General features: G+C 46.0%; 1 protein-coding gene across 1 annotated transcript; it reads left to right on the top strand.

Annotated features, from left to right (window-relative positions):
• Positions 1 to 4,125: 4,125 nt before the first annotated feature.
• Positions 4,126 to 13,469, top strand: GLRX (glutaredoxin). Its single transcript, XM_082835190.1, has 3 exons — positions 4,126 to 4,378; positions 10,407 to 10,526; positions 12,123 to 13,469. The coding sequence occupies exons 1-2, from the start codon at positions 4,172 to 4,174 to the stop codon at positions 10,518 to 10,520; spliced, it is 321 nt and encodes a 106-aa protein (XP_082691316.1). The 5' UTR covers positions 4,126 to 4,171; the 3' UTR covers positions 10,521 to 10,526; positions 12,123 to 13,469.
• The last annotated feature ends 2,599 nt before the right edge of the window (positions 13,470 to 16,068 follow it).

The raw sequence follows: 16,068 nt of genomic DNA on the forward strand, positions 1-16,068 counted from the left end.
CTCCCCACCTCGAACCCTTAATGCTCTATTCACACGTGACTACACTTAACACCAAGTGCCCTCTATGTCGTTCTTGCACTTCCTGTTCCCTCTGCCTGAAGTGCACTTCCCTACCTTGTAGACTCCGAAACATCTCCTCTCTCAAGATTCAGCCTAGCTCATCTTTGTCTACCTTTCCCTAAGCACCCTCCAGGCGGGAATAACCAGTCTCTTTTGGTCACCCTCATTCCCACACATACTTCTATTATACTACCTAGAATACTTTATAACACTGGGTTCATTTTCCATGTCTGTATCGTCTCCCCTAGGCTATAAAGTCCTAAGGGCTGGGGCTGCATGTGGTCTTTGCGTCTGGCCCAGAGGCGCTGATTCATGTTTGTAGAGTGGATGCATGGGTGGATGGATAAGGACCAGTGCGCATCTGGCCTCTGGTAATACAGGGATGAAAGCTCTTTCCCTGCCCTCAGGGAGCTCACTGTAGATGACAGAAAGAGAGCAAAAAAGAATAATGAAATGGCATGAGTCAGAGTACAGCATGTTGTGTGAGCTCAGCTGAGGGGCACCCAACCCAGTGGGGAAAAGAGATCTGTGTTCAGGGGTACTACCTAGAGGAGTCAAGCCATGATCTGGGTCGTGTTGGACCAGCAGGAGTCCGCCACACAGAAATGGGGGCCAGGCCACCATGGACAGAGAGGGGAGCGGGTGCAAAGGCTCAGACTCGAGATAGCTGTGGGATAAAGGAGAAATGTGGGGCAAAGGCAGTGACATGGCTAAGGCAGGGAGGACCAATCACACAGGCCCATATTCCCACTAGGGAATCTGGAGTTTATCCTGGAGAAAAATGGAAGTTTCCTAAGAAAAAGAGAGAACGTGACAGGATGTACATACATAAAGATCATCCCAGCAGCCGTGTCAGGCCAGGCAATGAGGTCAAGGTGGAGATTCTAACAAGATCTAGCAAAGAACTGATGAGGGCTGGCCCAAGGCAGGGGCCGTCAGACTGGGGAGCTACTTAGGAGGCAAAATTGTTAGAGTTTGGTCACTCTGCATAAATAAAAAGCAGGGAGCAGGGGAAGAAGCAGCAGTCAAGATGCCTCCCAGGTTCCTGCCCTGGCTGATGGATAGATGACAGTACTCCCGGGAGGATAAGCAGGGAGGGAAGAGACAGGAGGTTGCCTTCCATTTTGGTCACGCAGAGGCTGAGACGCCTGAGGAACCCCAAGTGGGTCTTCTCAGTAGGCAATGAACTATCAATTCCTGAGGCTTAGGAAAGAGTTCTGGATGAGAAAAATAAATGTGGAAGTCATCAACAAAAAGATGATAGCCACCTTTCTGGAGCCACGTGTGCAGACAAAATCTTTCAAGGAGGGTGTACACAGAGTGAGAAGAGGACCAAGCCCCAGGATATACCCCATGTGCAGGCAAAACTGAGGAAGAGGCTGAGACAGAATACCCAGAGACACAGGAAGGAGAAAGAGATCAAGCTGCAAAGGACATTGGGAACAAGAGAGCTGGGGGGAGGAGGGGAAATGGAGAGACAGTGATCTACGGGGCCAAATCCTGCAAAGCGGGCAAGTAAGCAAAAGAGCCTGAAAAATGCTCATTTGTGGCCAGATTGTCCCAGTCCTCAACAGCCTGCGGTACAAATGAGATCGCATTAATAGTGATAGCCCGGATTTCACATTTCACATGGATCACTAGCTTGTTGTCAACTATCTGCAGAGCAGGACCTCCGCTGCCTTGAAAAAAGTCCTTGCTTCCCAGTATTTCTGGGAGTGCCTGGGGGTGCACAAGCCCAAGAATAGTCCTCACGTCTCTTCCACACACACCCCCTCTTGACGTCCACAGCACTCCAGGACGGCAGCTCCCATGGTGGCTGCCCACCCTGAAATACCCCCGAGATCCATGGGTTCCATCTCCTGACGTGCCAAAGCTATGAACTTTCATGATGTTAACGCAACAGAGTATTCTATGCTTTGAATTCTCCACTGAAGTGAAGCCACGGCATTTTCTGAAAAGTGGAGAAGACTCCCCCTCTTTGCCATCTGTTTTTGTTCCAAGTCTCATGAAAAGGCCTTCTTCAGCTGTGTCCCGTGGCCATCTGTCCTAAGGCTTCAGACACCAGTCCCTGGGCCTCAGCGGTAGGGCAGACAACAGAAGCCCTCTCCTCCTGCACCCTGATCTCTGCCCCAGGTACCCAACCCTCCAGGGACCCTATGCAAACAGATCCTTTGGGAGTTTCACTCCACCAGTTTATCAGAAACTCCACACCCACACTTCTGGGTTAGTCTCAGGCAGGACACCTGGCTGCAAGGTGATTTAGCAACGTGGTGGTCATGATTGACGTTGGCCGAAGGAGTTTCAGCAGAACGGTTGAGAAGGAGGTCAGACTGCACTGAGGTGAGGAGAGGATGGGAGGTGAGTCAAGCACAGATGGCAAACATAACAGCAAGTCCTATGAGACTTGGCTTTTCGGGAAGGGCAGGAAAGCAGGGTCAAGGAGATGGAAGGTGGTGGTGGTGGTTTGTAACAAGGCAGAGACTTGACCACAGTCACATGCTGAGAAAAAGGGCCAGCAGAGCGGGAGAGGCTACGCCCAGACGCTGAGAAGAAAGCGGTTCGGAGGGAAGTGCCCGGTGCGAGGCGTGCTGCGGACCCTTGCGCGGGAGAGAAGAAGGCGGCCCTGAGGAGGCCCCGGGCTTCAGCGAGGGGCCCGGCCACAGGAGTCCGAGCAAAAGGACGAAACGAAGAGAGACGACAAGGACTCTGCCAGGAGCTTATTCAGGAGAAAATGAAGCTGCAAGTCCCAAGACTGAGTGGACCCGTCACCTCAGGCCTCCCGCCCCAGCACATTCTTTCTGGTGCCAGAGATCTCGTATCTTAGTGCCTCTCTGTGACTCAGAATCTGGGATTCTTGCTTTGCCATTTAATTTTAGTAATAATTAGAGCTGCTTCCAGGAGTCAATTTTCCTCCCTTCTCTCAATCATGCTATGCTTGGGATTCTGACGTGGCAATCAGTGAAGGTGTGCAGCTCCAGCTTGGGCCCTAGTTTCAGTGGAAAACCTCCTGGGGAAAAGGACAGTTCCCTTTTCAAGGAGGTGGTTTTCCTTTTTTCCTTGCTTTGTTTATTTAACTTACCGCACATGGAGGGGTCAGAACTGGCCCTAGAATAAAAGACTACGCTCGCCCCACTCGGGAGCGTGGGCACCACAGGGAAGAGCATCCGGTCCTAAGCGTCTTACCACACTCAGGTGAATGTGAGAAGTGGGTTATTACACCCCTTAGACTCACAACAGTGCAAACCAAGGGTCACACACAGAGGGTCAAACAGAGAAAAAGACCTTCATTGGACCTGCAGTTTGAAATGTGCGTTTGTGTTGGAATTCACTTCCATGCTAAAGTGCAGTTCAAGGGTCACAAACTCAAATGCTTAGGGACGCACAGCAGGTGTCTGGAAGGCGTGAGCCAGCCCGGCGGGGGGCGGGCAGTGGCATACCTGAGCCGCTGTCTGCCCTACCCAAAGAACAACAACTCCTCAGCCCCAGCTGCTGCCACAATGAAGACGACCTGACTTTTCAGAGAGAGGTCGCGGGTCCAGATTCTTTTGTGAAATCTCCAGATGTTTAAAAGTGGGGAACTAATTCCACTAAGCAGTGACCACGACAGACAGTGCAGGCCAAGCAAGACGGGACACAAAGTCACCATCTGAATTTCACTCCTTCTAAAGAGATTGCAGCGCATTCTGGTTCTTGAATGATTCTGTTTGCATGTGTTTTTAGAAACTGTGTCTGAGACAACAAAGGTTTGACTCTGCCTTCTCCGCCCCCTCCCTGGGGCTGGGCTGCACACTTTCTGCTTCCCCAGAGAGTGACAAGACTCTGTTCCCTTCCCAAGAGCAGGCGCTCCTGAAAGGGCTGAGGACAATGACACCCTGGACATAGCTACTGATGATGACATACCAGCGGGCGTTCCTCCGAAGCTCTAGCTGCTGAATCACTCCAGACTGAAACGACTTCAGGACTGGCCCTTTAAAAATCGAGCGCGCTACCGGGCAAACTCCTCCTCCAGGGAGGTTCCTTTAAATAAGAGCCAGCTGGCCAGGGCCCCGCTTTTCTCCCAAGCAATACCTGCAATCGAGGTTTCCTCCCCAGGAGATAGCAGCCTGTGAGCATGGCTCAAGCATTTGTGAACAGCAAAATCCAGCCTGGGAAGGTAGTTGTGTTCATCAAGCCCACCTGCCCCTACAGCAGTAGGGCCCAGGAGCTCCTCAGCCACTTGCCCTTCAAACAAGGGCTTTTGGAATTTGTCGATGTCACAGCCCGCAGTGACACCAACGAGATTCAAGATTATTTGCAACAGCTCACCGGAGCCAGAACGGTGAGCCTGGGGTTTCCTTCTAAAAGGCTGGGGAGGAGGCTCCCAGATTCCTTTTTCTTGTCGGGGCTGTGAACGTGGTACGCCTGTGCCTTTCTCTAGGACACCGCTAAGGTTCTGTCTGTCACTCCAGGCGGCTGGAGGGCTGTGCAGGTGGGGGAGGGCGCCTGAGAAAGGACACTGCTTCCTTGAATGGACGGCTGGACTTCGGCCAACGGTGCTCAGATCAGAGGAGGGAGCACAGCTGACTGTTGGGCGTCAGGGGCAGCGGGCCCAGCAGCCGCCCAGGAGTCACTGAGGAACTATCTGGGCTCTTTGTTTGAAGCGCTGACAGTCTGCGCTTGCAGGGCTGGGGTGGAAGGAGGGATGCAGGGGCCATGTGTGATCGTGCGTTTCTGTTGTTGTGCAAGAATCGCGTGCACTCTGCGTGCACAGGGCCAAGTGGGATTTGCTGTCCTTCCATCTTTTCTCTAGGCTCTCTTTAACCTTCATCTAGATCGCTCATTCTTCCCTATCTTATCTAACTCCTCCCTCTGGAAAAATCTAACGGCTCATTAGTGCTCCTTAATCTAAATTATGGGATGTTTCCAGGCCTGTTAGGGAGTCCAGAGCTCCGGATGGCTCTCACAATGGTTTGCTGTGTGATCCTGGTAAGTCACCAGCTCTGTGACTCTCAGGGACCTCCTGGCTGCAGCACCAGGCTGGAGGAGGTGACCACTACATCCCTTCTTGCTATAAGTAGACAGTGGGACCCTAAGAACCGCTGTCCTTTATGTGAACAGCCTTCCTCTTCCTCAGCACCACGGCTTCCCAGTGAGATGGCCAGCCGACCAGATCCCCAGCATCAGTTCAGGTGGTAAGTCCTGTCCCACCAGGTCACCCAAACTCCCTTTCAGGGCGCACATTCTAGGACACAGCGCTTGCAGAAGCACATATCCTAGCTCAGGTTTAGTTTGACTTACTGTGTTCTTTCTGGCTTCTCAGTGTAAAGCCTGGGAGGCTGTTCTGTTCTTCCCGCCTCTCCAGTCAGAAATCAGCCTTCTGGTGCAGAAAGAGGCAAAACACGCTACCCCCATTGCTTCCAGGGCCCCTGCTGTGAGCTGAGGACCCTCGTCTCTGGAAGGAGGGAAAGGGCAGTGTAAGGACGCCTGTGGACCCCGCTGTGAGGCGTCCCTCTGGGCCAGCGATTCCCAAATGTTGCTGCTCATTAGAATCACCTGAAGCGCTTTTAAAAAAAAAATTCCCAATGCCCAAGTCACACCGCATGCCAATTAAATCACACTATGGGAGGGGGCAGCTAGGCATCAGTAGTTTTAAAGATCCCTAGGACATGGATACAAACATTGAGTTATGAGATGAATAAGTTCTGGGGATGTAACGTCCAGCATGGTGACTATAGTTAGTAATACTGTATCGTATGCTTGCAGTTTGCTACGAGATTAGATCGCAAGTGTTCTCACCACACACACGTGCAAATGGTAGCTGTGAGGTTATGGGTATGTTAATTAACTTGATTGCGGTAATCATTTCTTAATGTAGTATATGTGTATCAGACCATGACATCGTGTACCTTAAATACACACATATTTATCTGCCAGTTAGACCTCAAAAAATCTGGAAGTGAAAATAGAGTTTCTCTCCTGTCAAAAAAATAAAAAGTAATTCTAATTTGCAACCAGGTTTGGGAGCTACATCTTTCAGCCCGGCAGCACCTATTCTCTAGCAGGAAAAACAAACCACTTCACGCATTCATTCAACACGTTTTTTCAATTCATTGTAAAGCAACACTTTTTCTTCTAGTGGTCTTCTGTTTTCGAATTTTTCAAAATACTTTTCACAGGTTCTTGAGTCCTGAATGACATTCCTCCGAGGGGAAAAACAAACCCTTTGAAGTTGTATACTTCATGATCCCGAACAGTGAAGGGTTTCTATTAGAAGAGACTGGAAACCTTGAGAGCTGTCGCTATCTTGCTTATCCTGGGATGCCTGTGTGCTGTGCAAATAGTAGGAGCCCAGCAAGACTTGACTGATTACAGAGACGTAGGCCTTCTATCAGGCCATGTACTGGAGAAACTGGTTCTGGTTTCGCCATAGCCACAGCTCCTAGATCAGTGCGTTCACTTATTCCTTTTCCTGATGTTCTTTCTTTATGTAAATCCAAGTTTCTGACCTCTATCATTTTCCTTTTCTCTGAAGAACGTCTTTGAATGTTCCTTACGAGGCAGCTCTTTGGGCAACAAATTCCCTCAATTTTTGTTTGTTTGAGAAAGTCTTTTTCTCCTTTGGTTTTGAAGGATAATTTTGCTAGATACAACAAATATTTTTAAGCACCTACTACACTAGGCACTTTTCTGGACATTGGAAATACTGCCATGAACAGAACAAACAAAAATGACTGCCTTTGTGGAACTTACATTCTAGTAAATGCAATTAATAAAATAGTATGTTGGAAGGTGGTAAGTGATGTGTGCTATGGAGAAAAAAAACAGACAGGAAAGGCAGGTGGGCTGTAGGCAGCAAGGTACGGTTTTAAATGGAGTCATCAGGGCCTCACTGATTTTAGTAGATCTCTAAAGGGAGTGAGGGAGCAAGGCATGCAGAAATGTAGCGGTAGGGCATTTCATGCAGTGGGAACAGCAAGTGCTAAGGTCCTGGGGTAGAAGTATGCCTGGCAAGGAGGCCTCCATGGGTGGAACATTATGAGTCAGGAGGAGATGAGGTCCGAGAGATCACACGGTATAGGTTGGCGAGGCCTTTCAAGCTATCACACGGAGTGTGCTTGTGATGGGAGATGAGATGCCACTGAAGGTTTTTGAGCAGAGGAATAACCCTATCTGACTTGATTTTGAAAGGGTCGATCCAGTGGCTGTGGGGAAGGAGACTACAGGAAGGCCAGGGTGAGGGTTGAAGCTGGGAGACCTCTGGAGGCTAGAGCAGTAATTCAGATGAGAAAAGATGGTGGCTTGTACCAGGGAGTAGCCAAGGAGGTGCTGCAGAGTGTTGGGAGGCTCTGAGTAACACCAGAGTGCAGGAGATGCCACCTAGCTGAAGCTGGGGCTGGAGGAAGCTCCGGGAGAGGAAGGGCCCCAGAATTCCCAAGCTTGCTTTTATGGTGGCAGTTCTCTGCTTCTTGGCAGTAACAGACTCAAGTTCCTCTGAAGAGGCGGATGGGCCAGGAGGGGAGGGCACGGAGGACGAGTCTCCCTTCCTCAGCTGCATCAACAGCTTCCTGTTTTGTCACCACAGCCTCCCACACTGTCCTGCTGCCAACTGATCACACTGACCACAGCCAACTGTTGCCTAGCCTAGAGGGTGGGTGTGAGGGCAACGGGGCCTTTCAGCTCTCAGGCAAGCCAGCTTGCGTGCCAGATGGTCTGCACAGAAGTCCGCCCTGATCATGTTTCAGGGCCTGCCTCAGGTGGCTGGGGGCTGCTGCAGAGCTGTGTGTTCCCAAAGCCTCAGTTACTGCAGGAGGAATGAACCACTATCAGTGCCAACCAGCGGTTTGCAGATGTGACCGCTGAGAGTCAGCATCACCTGGGAACTTGTCAAAATGCAAATTCTTGAGCCCCAGCCCGGATCTCCTGTATCAGAAATGTGTGGGGAAGGAGTAGAAACCTATGTTTTAACAAGCCCTCTGCAGTTCTGATGCAGGGTTCAAGTTTGAGAACAGCTATCTGAGGAGAAGACTCCTTACTCCTCAGGGCCTTCTCTCCAAATAACTGAACTCTAACCACCTGGGCCAGCACCCTGGCCAAAGGTGGAGATGTGGCAAGTGGCAAGAGGAGTGACCATTGCTCAATTCTTTCTGAAAATAACAGAATTGACAGAAGTTCAAGAATGAATACATCTCGTCCTTACTGAAAGCTCAGATGAGTTTTACTCATTTAGGTAATGGCTTCAACAGAAGGAGCCCTGTATTAGAATTATATTAGAATTACATTAGGATTCTGCTTTATTTACCATTGCAACTGACCACAGCCAACTGTTCCTGGGGAGATAGAAGCCAGAAGGCCCCCAGCAATTTGAGAGGTGCTTTATTTTCCCTAAAATGGCCAGATCCAGGGGACAAGTTAGGTCTCTGGCCTCATGTTTCTGCATATTTTTCCAGCTAGTAAAAAAGCAACGCTGCCTTGGTGGCACTTCTACTTGCAAAGCCCCCACGCAGGCGGGCAGTGCAGGCGGGACGGGCGTCACCTTGTGTGACTGAGGTGGACATTACCAGGCTTTCTCGCCAGAACACAGTCCTGTGTGCTCTTCCCCACTCTTGGGACATAGGAAATAGCCATGGCAATGGAGTGTAGGAGTCTTTCAATTGGGGGCCTTAATTTTTAAAGCCTACTTCCACCCAGACCCCCTTCTTAATAAAAATAAGGTTAAGGACTTACCTGAAATAATCCTGCCTTTTTTCTCAACTCTCACACTTAAAAAAAAAAATGTCATCTGAACATGCACCCCAATGTTCATAGCAGCATTATTGACAGTTTCCAAGATATGGAAGTCACCTAAGTGTCCATCAACAGATGAATGGATAAAGAAGATGGGGGGTATATATATATATATATATATATATATATATATATATATATATATATATATATATATATAATGGAATATTAATTACTCAGCCATAAAAAAGAACGAAATAATGCCATTTGTAGCAACATGGATGGACCTAGAGGGTATTATGCTAAGTGAAATAAGTCAGAGAAAGACAAATACTGTATAATATCACTTATATGTGGAATCTGAAAAAATACAACAAATTAGTGAATATAACAAAAAAGAAGCAGACTCACAGATAGAGAACAAATCAGTGGTTACCAGTGGAGAGAGGGAAGGGAAGAGGGGCAATACAGGGGTAGGAGATTAAGAGGTACAAACTATTATGTATAAAATAAGCAACAAGAATATGTTGTATAACACAGATAATATAGCCAATATTTTATAATAAGTGGAATATAATTTATAAAAATTTTGAATCACTGTGTTGTACACCTGAAACTTATATTGTACATCAACTATACCTCAATTTAAAAATGCATCTGAATTACTATGCCTTCTGAGGAAAGTCAAAAGCTTTGAAAATATTCTTGCCGCCTTCTGTCTTTCACCTCTCCTGCCCCTTCTGGTATGTTCCTAGTGTTCTGGGAGAGGACCTGCTTGCTCCTGACCACTCAGGGTACCCGCATTGTGGTTGTTTCTTCACTGCCAGTCAGCCTTTCTGTAACATCCCTGGCCTGGAATTTGCCTGAGCCACAGTGAAAAGACTTCCTCCTCTCTCCTCCTTCCAAGAGCCCCCTAGAAACCTGGAACACGCCTTACCTAGCAGCAGGGAGGGAGCCTGAGTTTGACTCAAGATGAACATGTTCAGCAGGTAGAATGACTGTGTCAGCCTGGCTGACCCTGGGCCACCCACCCATGCCAGGTGTGAAACCAAAGCAGATGCATGTCCTTGCTCCCAGGGCTGCAGCACTTAAACATCTTATGATGGGCCAGGTATTAGAGAAGGAGATTCAGACACCACCACCCCTTCCCCAGCTGAGGACAGAGCTCATAGATGAGAGAGACGACTCTAATAAACTGTGAGTCTAAAATCAGAGACAGAGAACTGATGCAAATACTTTTCCAGCTGTACTTAGAGACAGACTCCTTCCTGGTTGCCATGGGTCAGTTTAAGGGCTCAGGTGTGGTCCCAGCTGTAGAGAAACCAGAATTCAATCAGGGTGGTCCAGCTGTGGCCAACCCAACCTCTTTCCCTGAAACATAGAGTAAAATTTTTAAATCCCTTTGACAAGTTAGACAATCTCACACACACAGAACATTCTATTTGAAAAGCATCTTGGCTTAAGAAGGTTCTTGAATGAATAATTTTATGCATATAATAAAGTTCTGCACTGAAAGAGTATACATGAGGAGGTTGTGAAGTGATTTGAAAAGCTTTGGATCATGGGAAATATTTAGAGGAAGGATAAAATGTCTAATCTAATAATGATGTTCTCTAAATGTCCTGGCTTGTTTGCTTTTTTAGGTACCTCGGGTCTTCATCGGTCAAGAGTGCATAGGTGGATGCAATGATCTAGTAAATATGCATGAGAAAGGGGAGCTGTTGACAAGGCTAAAGCAAATTGGAGCTCTACAATAATTATAGGTGAGTGACAGGTGGGACGCTGGGCCAGGAACACTGGGAGATGGTGGAATTGTACCGCCACGTTTTATTACAATCTAGGAAGGCACTCTGGATAGGGAAAGAATGATCGGGGTGATTTGAGGAACTGTGATGTCATGTATGAGTTTCCCATTTTACAAATGGGTTAATTTCATCAATGGGAGGAAAGCTTTTCACTCAACCTTCATTTAACAAATATTTATTTAGCACTTACTATGTGCCAGACACTGTACGAGGCACTGGGAATACAGAGATGAACAAAAAGATAACATGGAACTTATATTCTAGAGAGGTAGACTGATCCAAAACAAGTAAATAATTCCTGAAACAAATGAATAATTTGATAGAACATGGCAGGGGGATGGGGAGCAAATTAAGCTAATGTAGTAAGGGAAGGCCTTTTTCAGAGGGGCTGGTTGAGCTGAGACCTGATTGATAACAGGGAGATGGCCATGTACAGATGAAGCAGAAAGGCTTTTTGGGCAGAAGGAATAATAGCAAGTACAAAGGTCCTGAGGTGACAAGTATGGAATATTCAAGGAACTGAAAGCAAGACAGATCAGACTGAGTGAAGCGCAGAAAGAAGGAAAAGTAGTAACAAATGTGGGCAAGGACCAGAGCACACAAGCCATGGGAAGCAACCTAGATTATTCTAAGTGCAATGTGAAATCAAGGTAAGTTTTGCTTTACCTGTGTTCACCCTGCAAATCCATTCAATCTAATTGGCTTCCCAAATGATAAAATAGAGTTTTCTAAAATTGTAACTTAAAGGAGATCTTTGACTGAATGGAAAACCACAGGGTGATGAATTCTTCAGAAAGGAAGCAAGATACCTTTGGGGTCTGATGGACTCTCCTCCCCACAGCTCTTGTTAGTGCAAGCTAGCTTCTAAGCAGGCCAATTGCACTGACTCACACGTGGAAAGACTCTGTTTTAGCCAAAGGAGAAAGGGGTTCAAATTAAAATGTTCTCTGAAGAGTATTTATTGCCCACTAATTAATAATTAACCCTTGAGCAATGAGTACGTATAATTTGTGGTGGTTACTCAGAATAGCAACAGGAAGTGACAAAACAAGGTCTGAAAAATGCAACTGAATCCCTTGAAATAAAATAGTCAATGTTATAAACTTTTAATCACAATTCTACAACATCATCCCCTCAGATAAACACTGTGTCTGTTTGGGTTAGCTTTCTGGCCTCACCCCATGCACAAAGCACTCAAAATCCAATTAACTGCTGTACCAAATGTTTCCTTTTCTGGAACACTCTTTAGCAATTTAGGCTTAGATGAGAATGAAAGAAAACTTACAACTTTCCTGGGAAGGTGGGAAACACCATTTCCCCAGCTACCTCTATGTTGGCATGGGCACTAGAGTCCGCCATATTCCCCAGGTCTCTTTATCTGCATTGTCCTTCAGTATATTATACTCTCAGTATTCTACTGGCAACTTGCATCTCAAGGCCACCTGTAACCGATTATGCTTAAACAGCAAGAGTAAATGTTCTGGTAATGAAAGGGAAATGAGAGGAATTGATCTTTTCCAAGAAAATCCAATTCTTTGTATTTTTTCCTAGCAGAGCAGACCCCAGGCTGATATCCCCCTTGAGAGCTGGATGGCATTGCAGATACTGACAGCACTTCCTGATGGATGGACCTGGGGCTACGTCTACCCAGCTACAGCAACTGTTTACTTAAAAGTTTGAAATATGTTAACGCAAATAAAGTGGGTGGGGGGCATTCTGGGGGCAAAAAACAGCTTTTTCTTCTTTTGACTCAGTATTAAAAGGGGACCAACTTGCCCAAAACAACAGGTCTGAGAAGTTCGATGGGTGTCTCAGGTTTCTTGTGGATTGGCCCTTTGGTTTCCAAAAAGACAAGATATGCTTAGGATTCACTCACTGACCCAAAAGATGTTCCTTCTCTTTGGCACATGTTCCTTACTATGTGTTCTCCACATGCTGGGGCTCCTCTACCTCAACACCAGTGTTTCTCAACCAAGTATATCCCAGACCTCCTGGGTTGAATCTATAGTTGGTTTTCTGCTACTGTCCAAAGATTATTTTGTTGAGTTTGACTTTATAGAATTTGTATTATGAAATCAATAGATATTCTGAATATGCTTTTTCAAAGGGTATCTCCTTAGCCACCATCCCCACCCCACCTCCTACCCCCTCCTACTGTGAGAATCACTGCCGTGAACCAGTTTTCTGAACCGTGACAACTCATAGACCTCATAGGAAATATTCAACAATTCCGTGAAGGGTCTGAGCACGCAGTCTGAGAGAAGCCACTGAAAAGTTAAGCACGGTTGGTCTTCATTTTCGGCCACAGGGATCAGAGGTATAAATGCAGATGCTACGATCACGTGGCAACACTCTGTTATGTAACATGGTTGTCCAGGGAATCCTGAACAAGTGTGTATTAATTTGTTTATAAGCAAAAGTAAAACATAAGGGCTTCCCTGGTGGCGCAGTGGTTGAGTCTGCCTGCTGATGCAGGGGACATGGGTTCGTGCCCCGGTCCAGGAAGATCCCACATGCCGCGGAGCGGCTGGGCCCGTGAGCCAAGACCACTGAGCCTGCGCGTCCGGAACCTGTGCTCCTCAACGGGAGAGGCCACAACAGTGAGAGGCCCGCATACAGCAAAAAAAAAAAAAAAAAAAAAAAGTAAAACAAAATTTTAAATGTTACATAGAAAACTTGTATCCCCACCTCCAAGAATATGTCTGTGAAAGTAGCCAAATTTGGGAAACTGTTCTAAATGATTTTCTCTCTCTCCTTTCTTTCCCCCTCACTCTATGAAAACTTAAGAATTCCTTATTGTGAAAGTTATTCTAGAATTGCAAGCTTAAGTTAATTTCCCTCTGTAGTCTCTGGTATGAATCGTTAATTTCTTCTCTAATAAAGAAGTACCCATGGATCACACAGTGATTTTTGTCCAATTCTTTTCTACGTTCTCAAGACCTTAAGGAATGTGATTATTGCAGAATATACCAATTTAAAGTGTTTTCATGCTCATCCCCTGCAGGCGCATGCTATTGTCCTTCACTGAGTAGAAATGGTTGGTGTAATTTTGTAAATTTCATAATTTGACTATGTCAACACTAGCCTATTGAATAATGTTTAGGATTCAGTAATAGTCTTTTTCATACCACATTCCATTTTCCTATTTCTCTCCTAATACTCTCGTAGTTTTGGCTTCCTCTCCCTTCCCTTATGCACCCTAACCACTCCCTTCAACCAGATGGCTGTGGATGATCGAGTAGGTTACACACCGCACAACACTATGAATGCCACCTCTGGAGACTGTGCAGTGTGCAAACTGCACCGTCCCTGATCACCTCCCGACCACTTGCCTGCTCTTTCTTTCACATTTCTATGCCCTTGCTCATTGTGTTCCTTCCTCCTGAGATACCCTTTCTTATCCTTTGTTCTTCTTTCAAACCCTGCCTTCAAGGCCTGATTTACAGACTCTCCCCTCTGGACCTACCCTCTCCTCTCACTGCCTCTTGACTAAAAAAAGTCATTGCTCCTTCTTCTGTAATCTTAAAACATCAGGCTGTATTGTAGTTAATCATCTGTACTGGTCTCTCACCATATTCAGAAATACTCAAAGGCAGTAGCCTCGACGTAAAAACCTTCATATGCCCAGTTTCTAGCACAGAGGTTCTATTTTATCAAAGCAATACATGCATGTGGTTTAAAATGTCAAACAACACTACAGCACTACTCAAACCCCAGTCCTGGCCACACATTTATCAGTTTCGTAGGTATTTAAGCTATTTAGAAATACTGTAAAATGTATTAGACATATATAAGAATATATAGAATGCATAGTTCTATTTAAATGAACACCCATGTAATCTGCTTCCAAAGTTAAGAAGTAAAGCACCCATATAACAGTGTGCTTCCAGAGTACTGATAAAGTACCTTAGAGGCCCAGGACTTCCCTGGCGGTCCAAGATCCCACATGCCGAAAGATTAAAAAAAAACAAAAACAAAAAACATACTGTAGAGGCCCATGTGCCCCCTCCCAATGTATCCCCTTCCTCCCTTCACAGAGATGATCTCTAGTTCATTTTGTTGTAATAATTCTGATCCTTTATAGTTTTACTTCCTACAGTATCCCTCAGCAATACATTTAGTTTTGAAAAGCAATAGCAAACACCAACCTAGCTGTGTAAGGAAAGGGCAATATTCTCACCATCAGATGAACGGCCCCAGGAGAAGATAAGCTGAACAGAGGCTCTGAGTCATAGATTAGCTTCTGTTTCCCTGGGAGTTTACCAGAGGGGTATTCCCAAATGAGTCTTTGGAAACACTAGGCAACCCATGGCTGGGGAGGTTATTGTATGAACAGGTACTGGGCATCCCCCAGAAATATGTAATGGAAATGGGCTGCTCTGCATTTTCGGCTTCCATGGCCAGCCTCCAGCTTTCAGGAACAGGTCCAAGCACACCACGTCCATAGCAGTGTGTCAAGCCCATACCCCCTCAACTAGCCAAGGTTGTGTCATGGAGAACAGAAATGTCATCAACACAAGGCAAACTAAGTTCAGATAACAATCTGCTTCAGGCTCATTTAAGCATTCTCACCTCAAGTTAAAAAAAAAGACAACAGTTGAGCTCTCAACATGGGGCATTTCACTGCTCCAATCTGGACTGTTTGCTGTCCACGTCAGAGCACAGCCCTCTTCCTGGGATCTCCCTTCACTGTCATCCTGGGGATTCCATTGCTCTCTATCCTGAGTTGGATCTCCTGTTTCCCACACCCCATAAGTATTTGTTATAGCTGAAGTGCTGTAACAAAAACATAATGACAGAAGCTTATTTCTCTCATAAGAGTTCAGAAGCAAGCAGGTGGCTTTGCTCTCTGAAATCACAATCAACCCAGGGGTTGTGTGCACCACTTCTGCTCATATCCCATTGCCCAGAAGTTAGCTGTGGGTGACACTAGGCAGTGGTGTCCCTGCTGGCAAGCCCCTTGCCCAGCTAAAACTCAGGGAGGTGTACATTGAAAGAAAATAGGAGTTTGGGATTAACAGATACACCCTACTATACATAAAATACATAAACAACAAGGACCTACTGTATAGCAGAGGGAACTATACTCAATATCTTGTAATAACCTATAATGGAAAAGAATCTGAAAAAGAACATATATATGTATATAAACGAATGATTTTGCTGTATACCTGAAACTAACACAACATTATAAATCAACTAAACTTCAATAAAAAGTTGTTTGTTTTGAATAAATAAATAAATGCTTAAAAAAAAGAAAGAAAGAAGGGGAGAATGGCTGTCAAAGGAAAATTAGCACATTGTATCTTTCTCTTTTTAGTCTTGTTCATTTTGGAGGACCATATATCCTCCATAAGTTTTAAGGAAAAGAGAATGGGAAGTAAACTTTTTGAAACCTTGCTTTTCTAAAACTATTTTTCTTTGATTGATATTTGAGTGATCGTTTACCTGGATAGAGCTTCTCGTTGGAAGTCATCTTCCTCTGGAAGTCTGAAGACAC

This window comes from Leucopleurus acutus, assembly GCF_964270905.1.
Source record: "Leucopleurus acutus genome assembly, chromosome: 3".
In the NCBI taxonomy this organism is placed as follows: domain Eukaryota; kingdom Metazoa; phylum Chordata; class Mammalia; order Artiodactyla; family Delphinidae; genus Leucopleurus; species Leucopleurus acutus.

Coding starts and splice junctions, on each gene's coding strand:
- GLRX (XM_082835190.1), top strand. CDS start 4,172: ATGGCTCAAGCATTTGTGAACAGCAAAATCCAGCCTGGGAAGGTAGTT. Junction 4,379..10,406: donor AGCTCACCGGAGCCAGAACG/GTGAGCCTGGGG, acceptor TTGCTTTTTTAG/GTACCTCGGGTCTTCATCGG.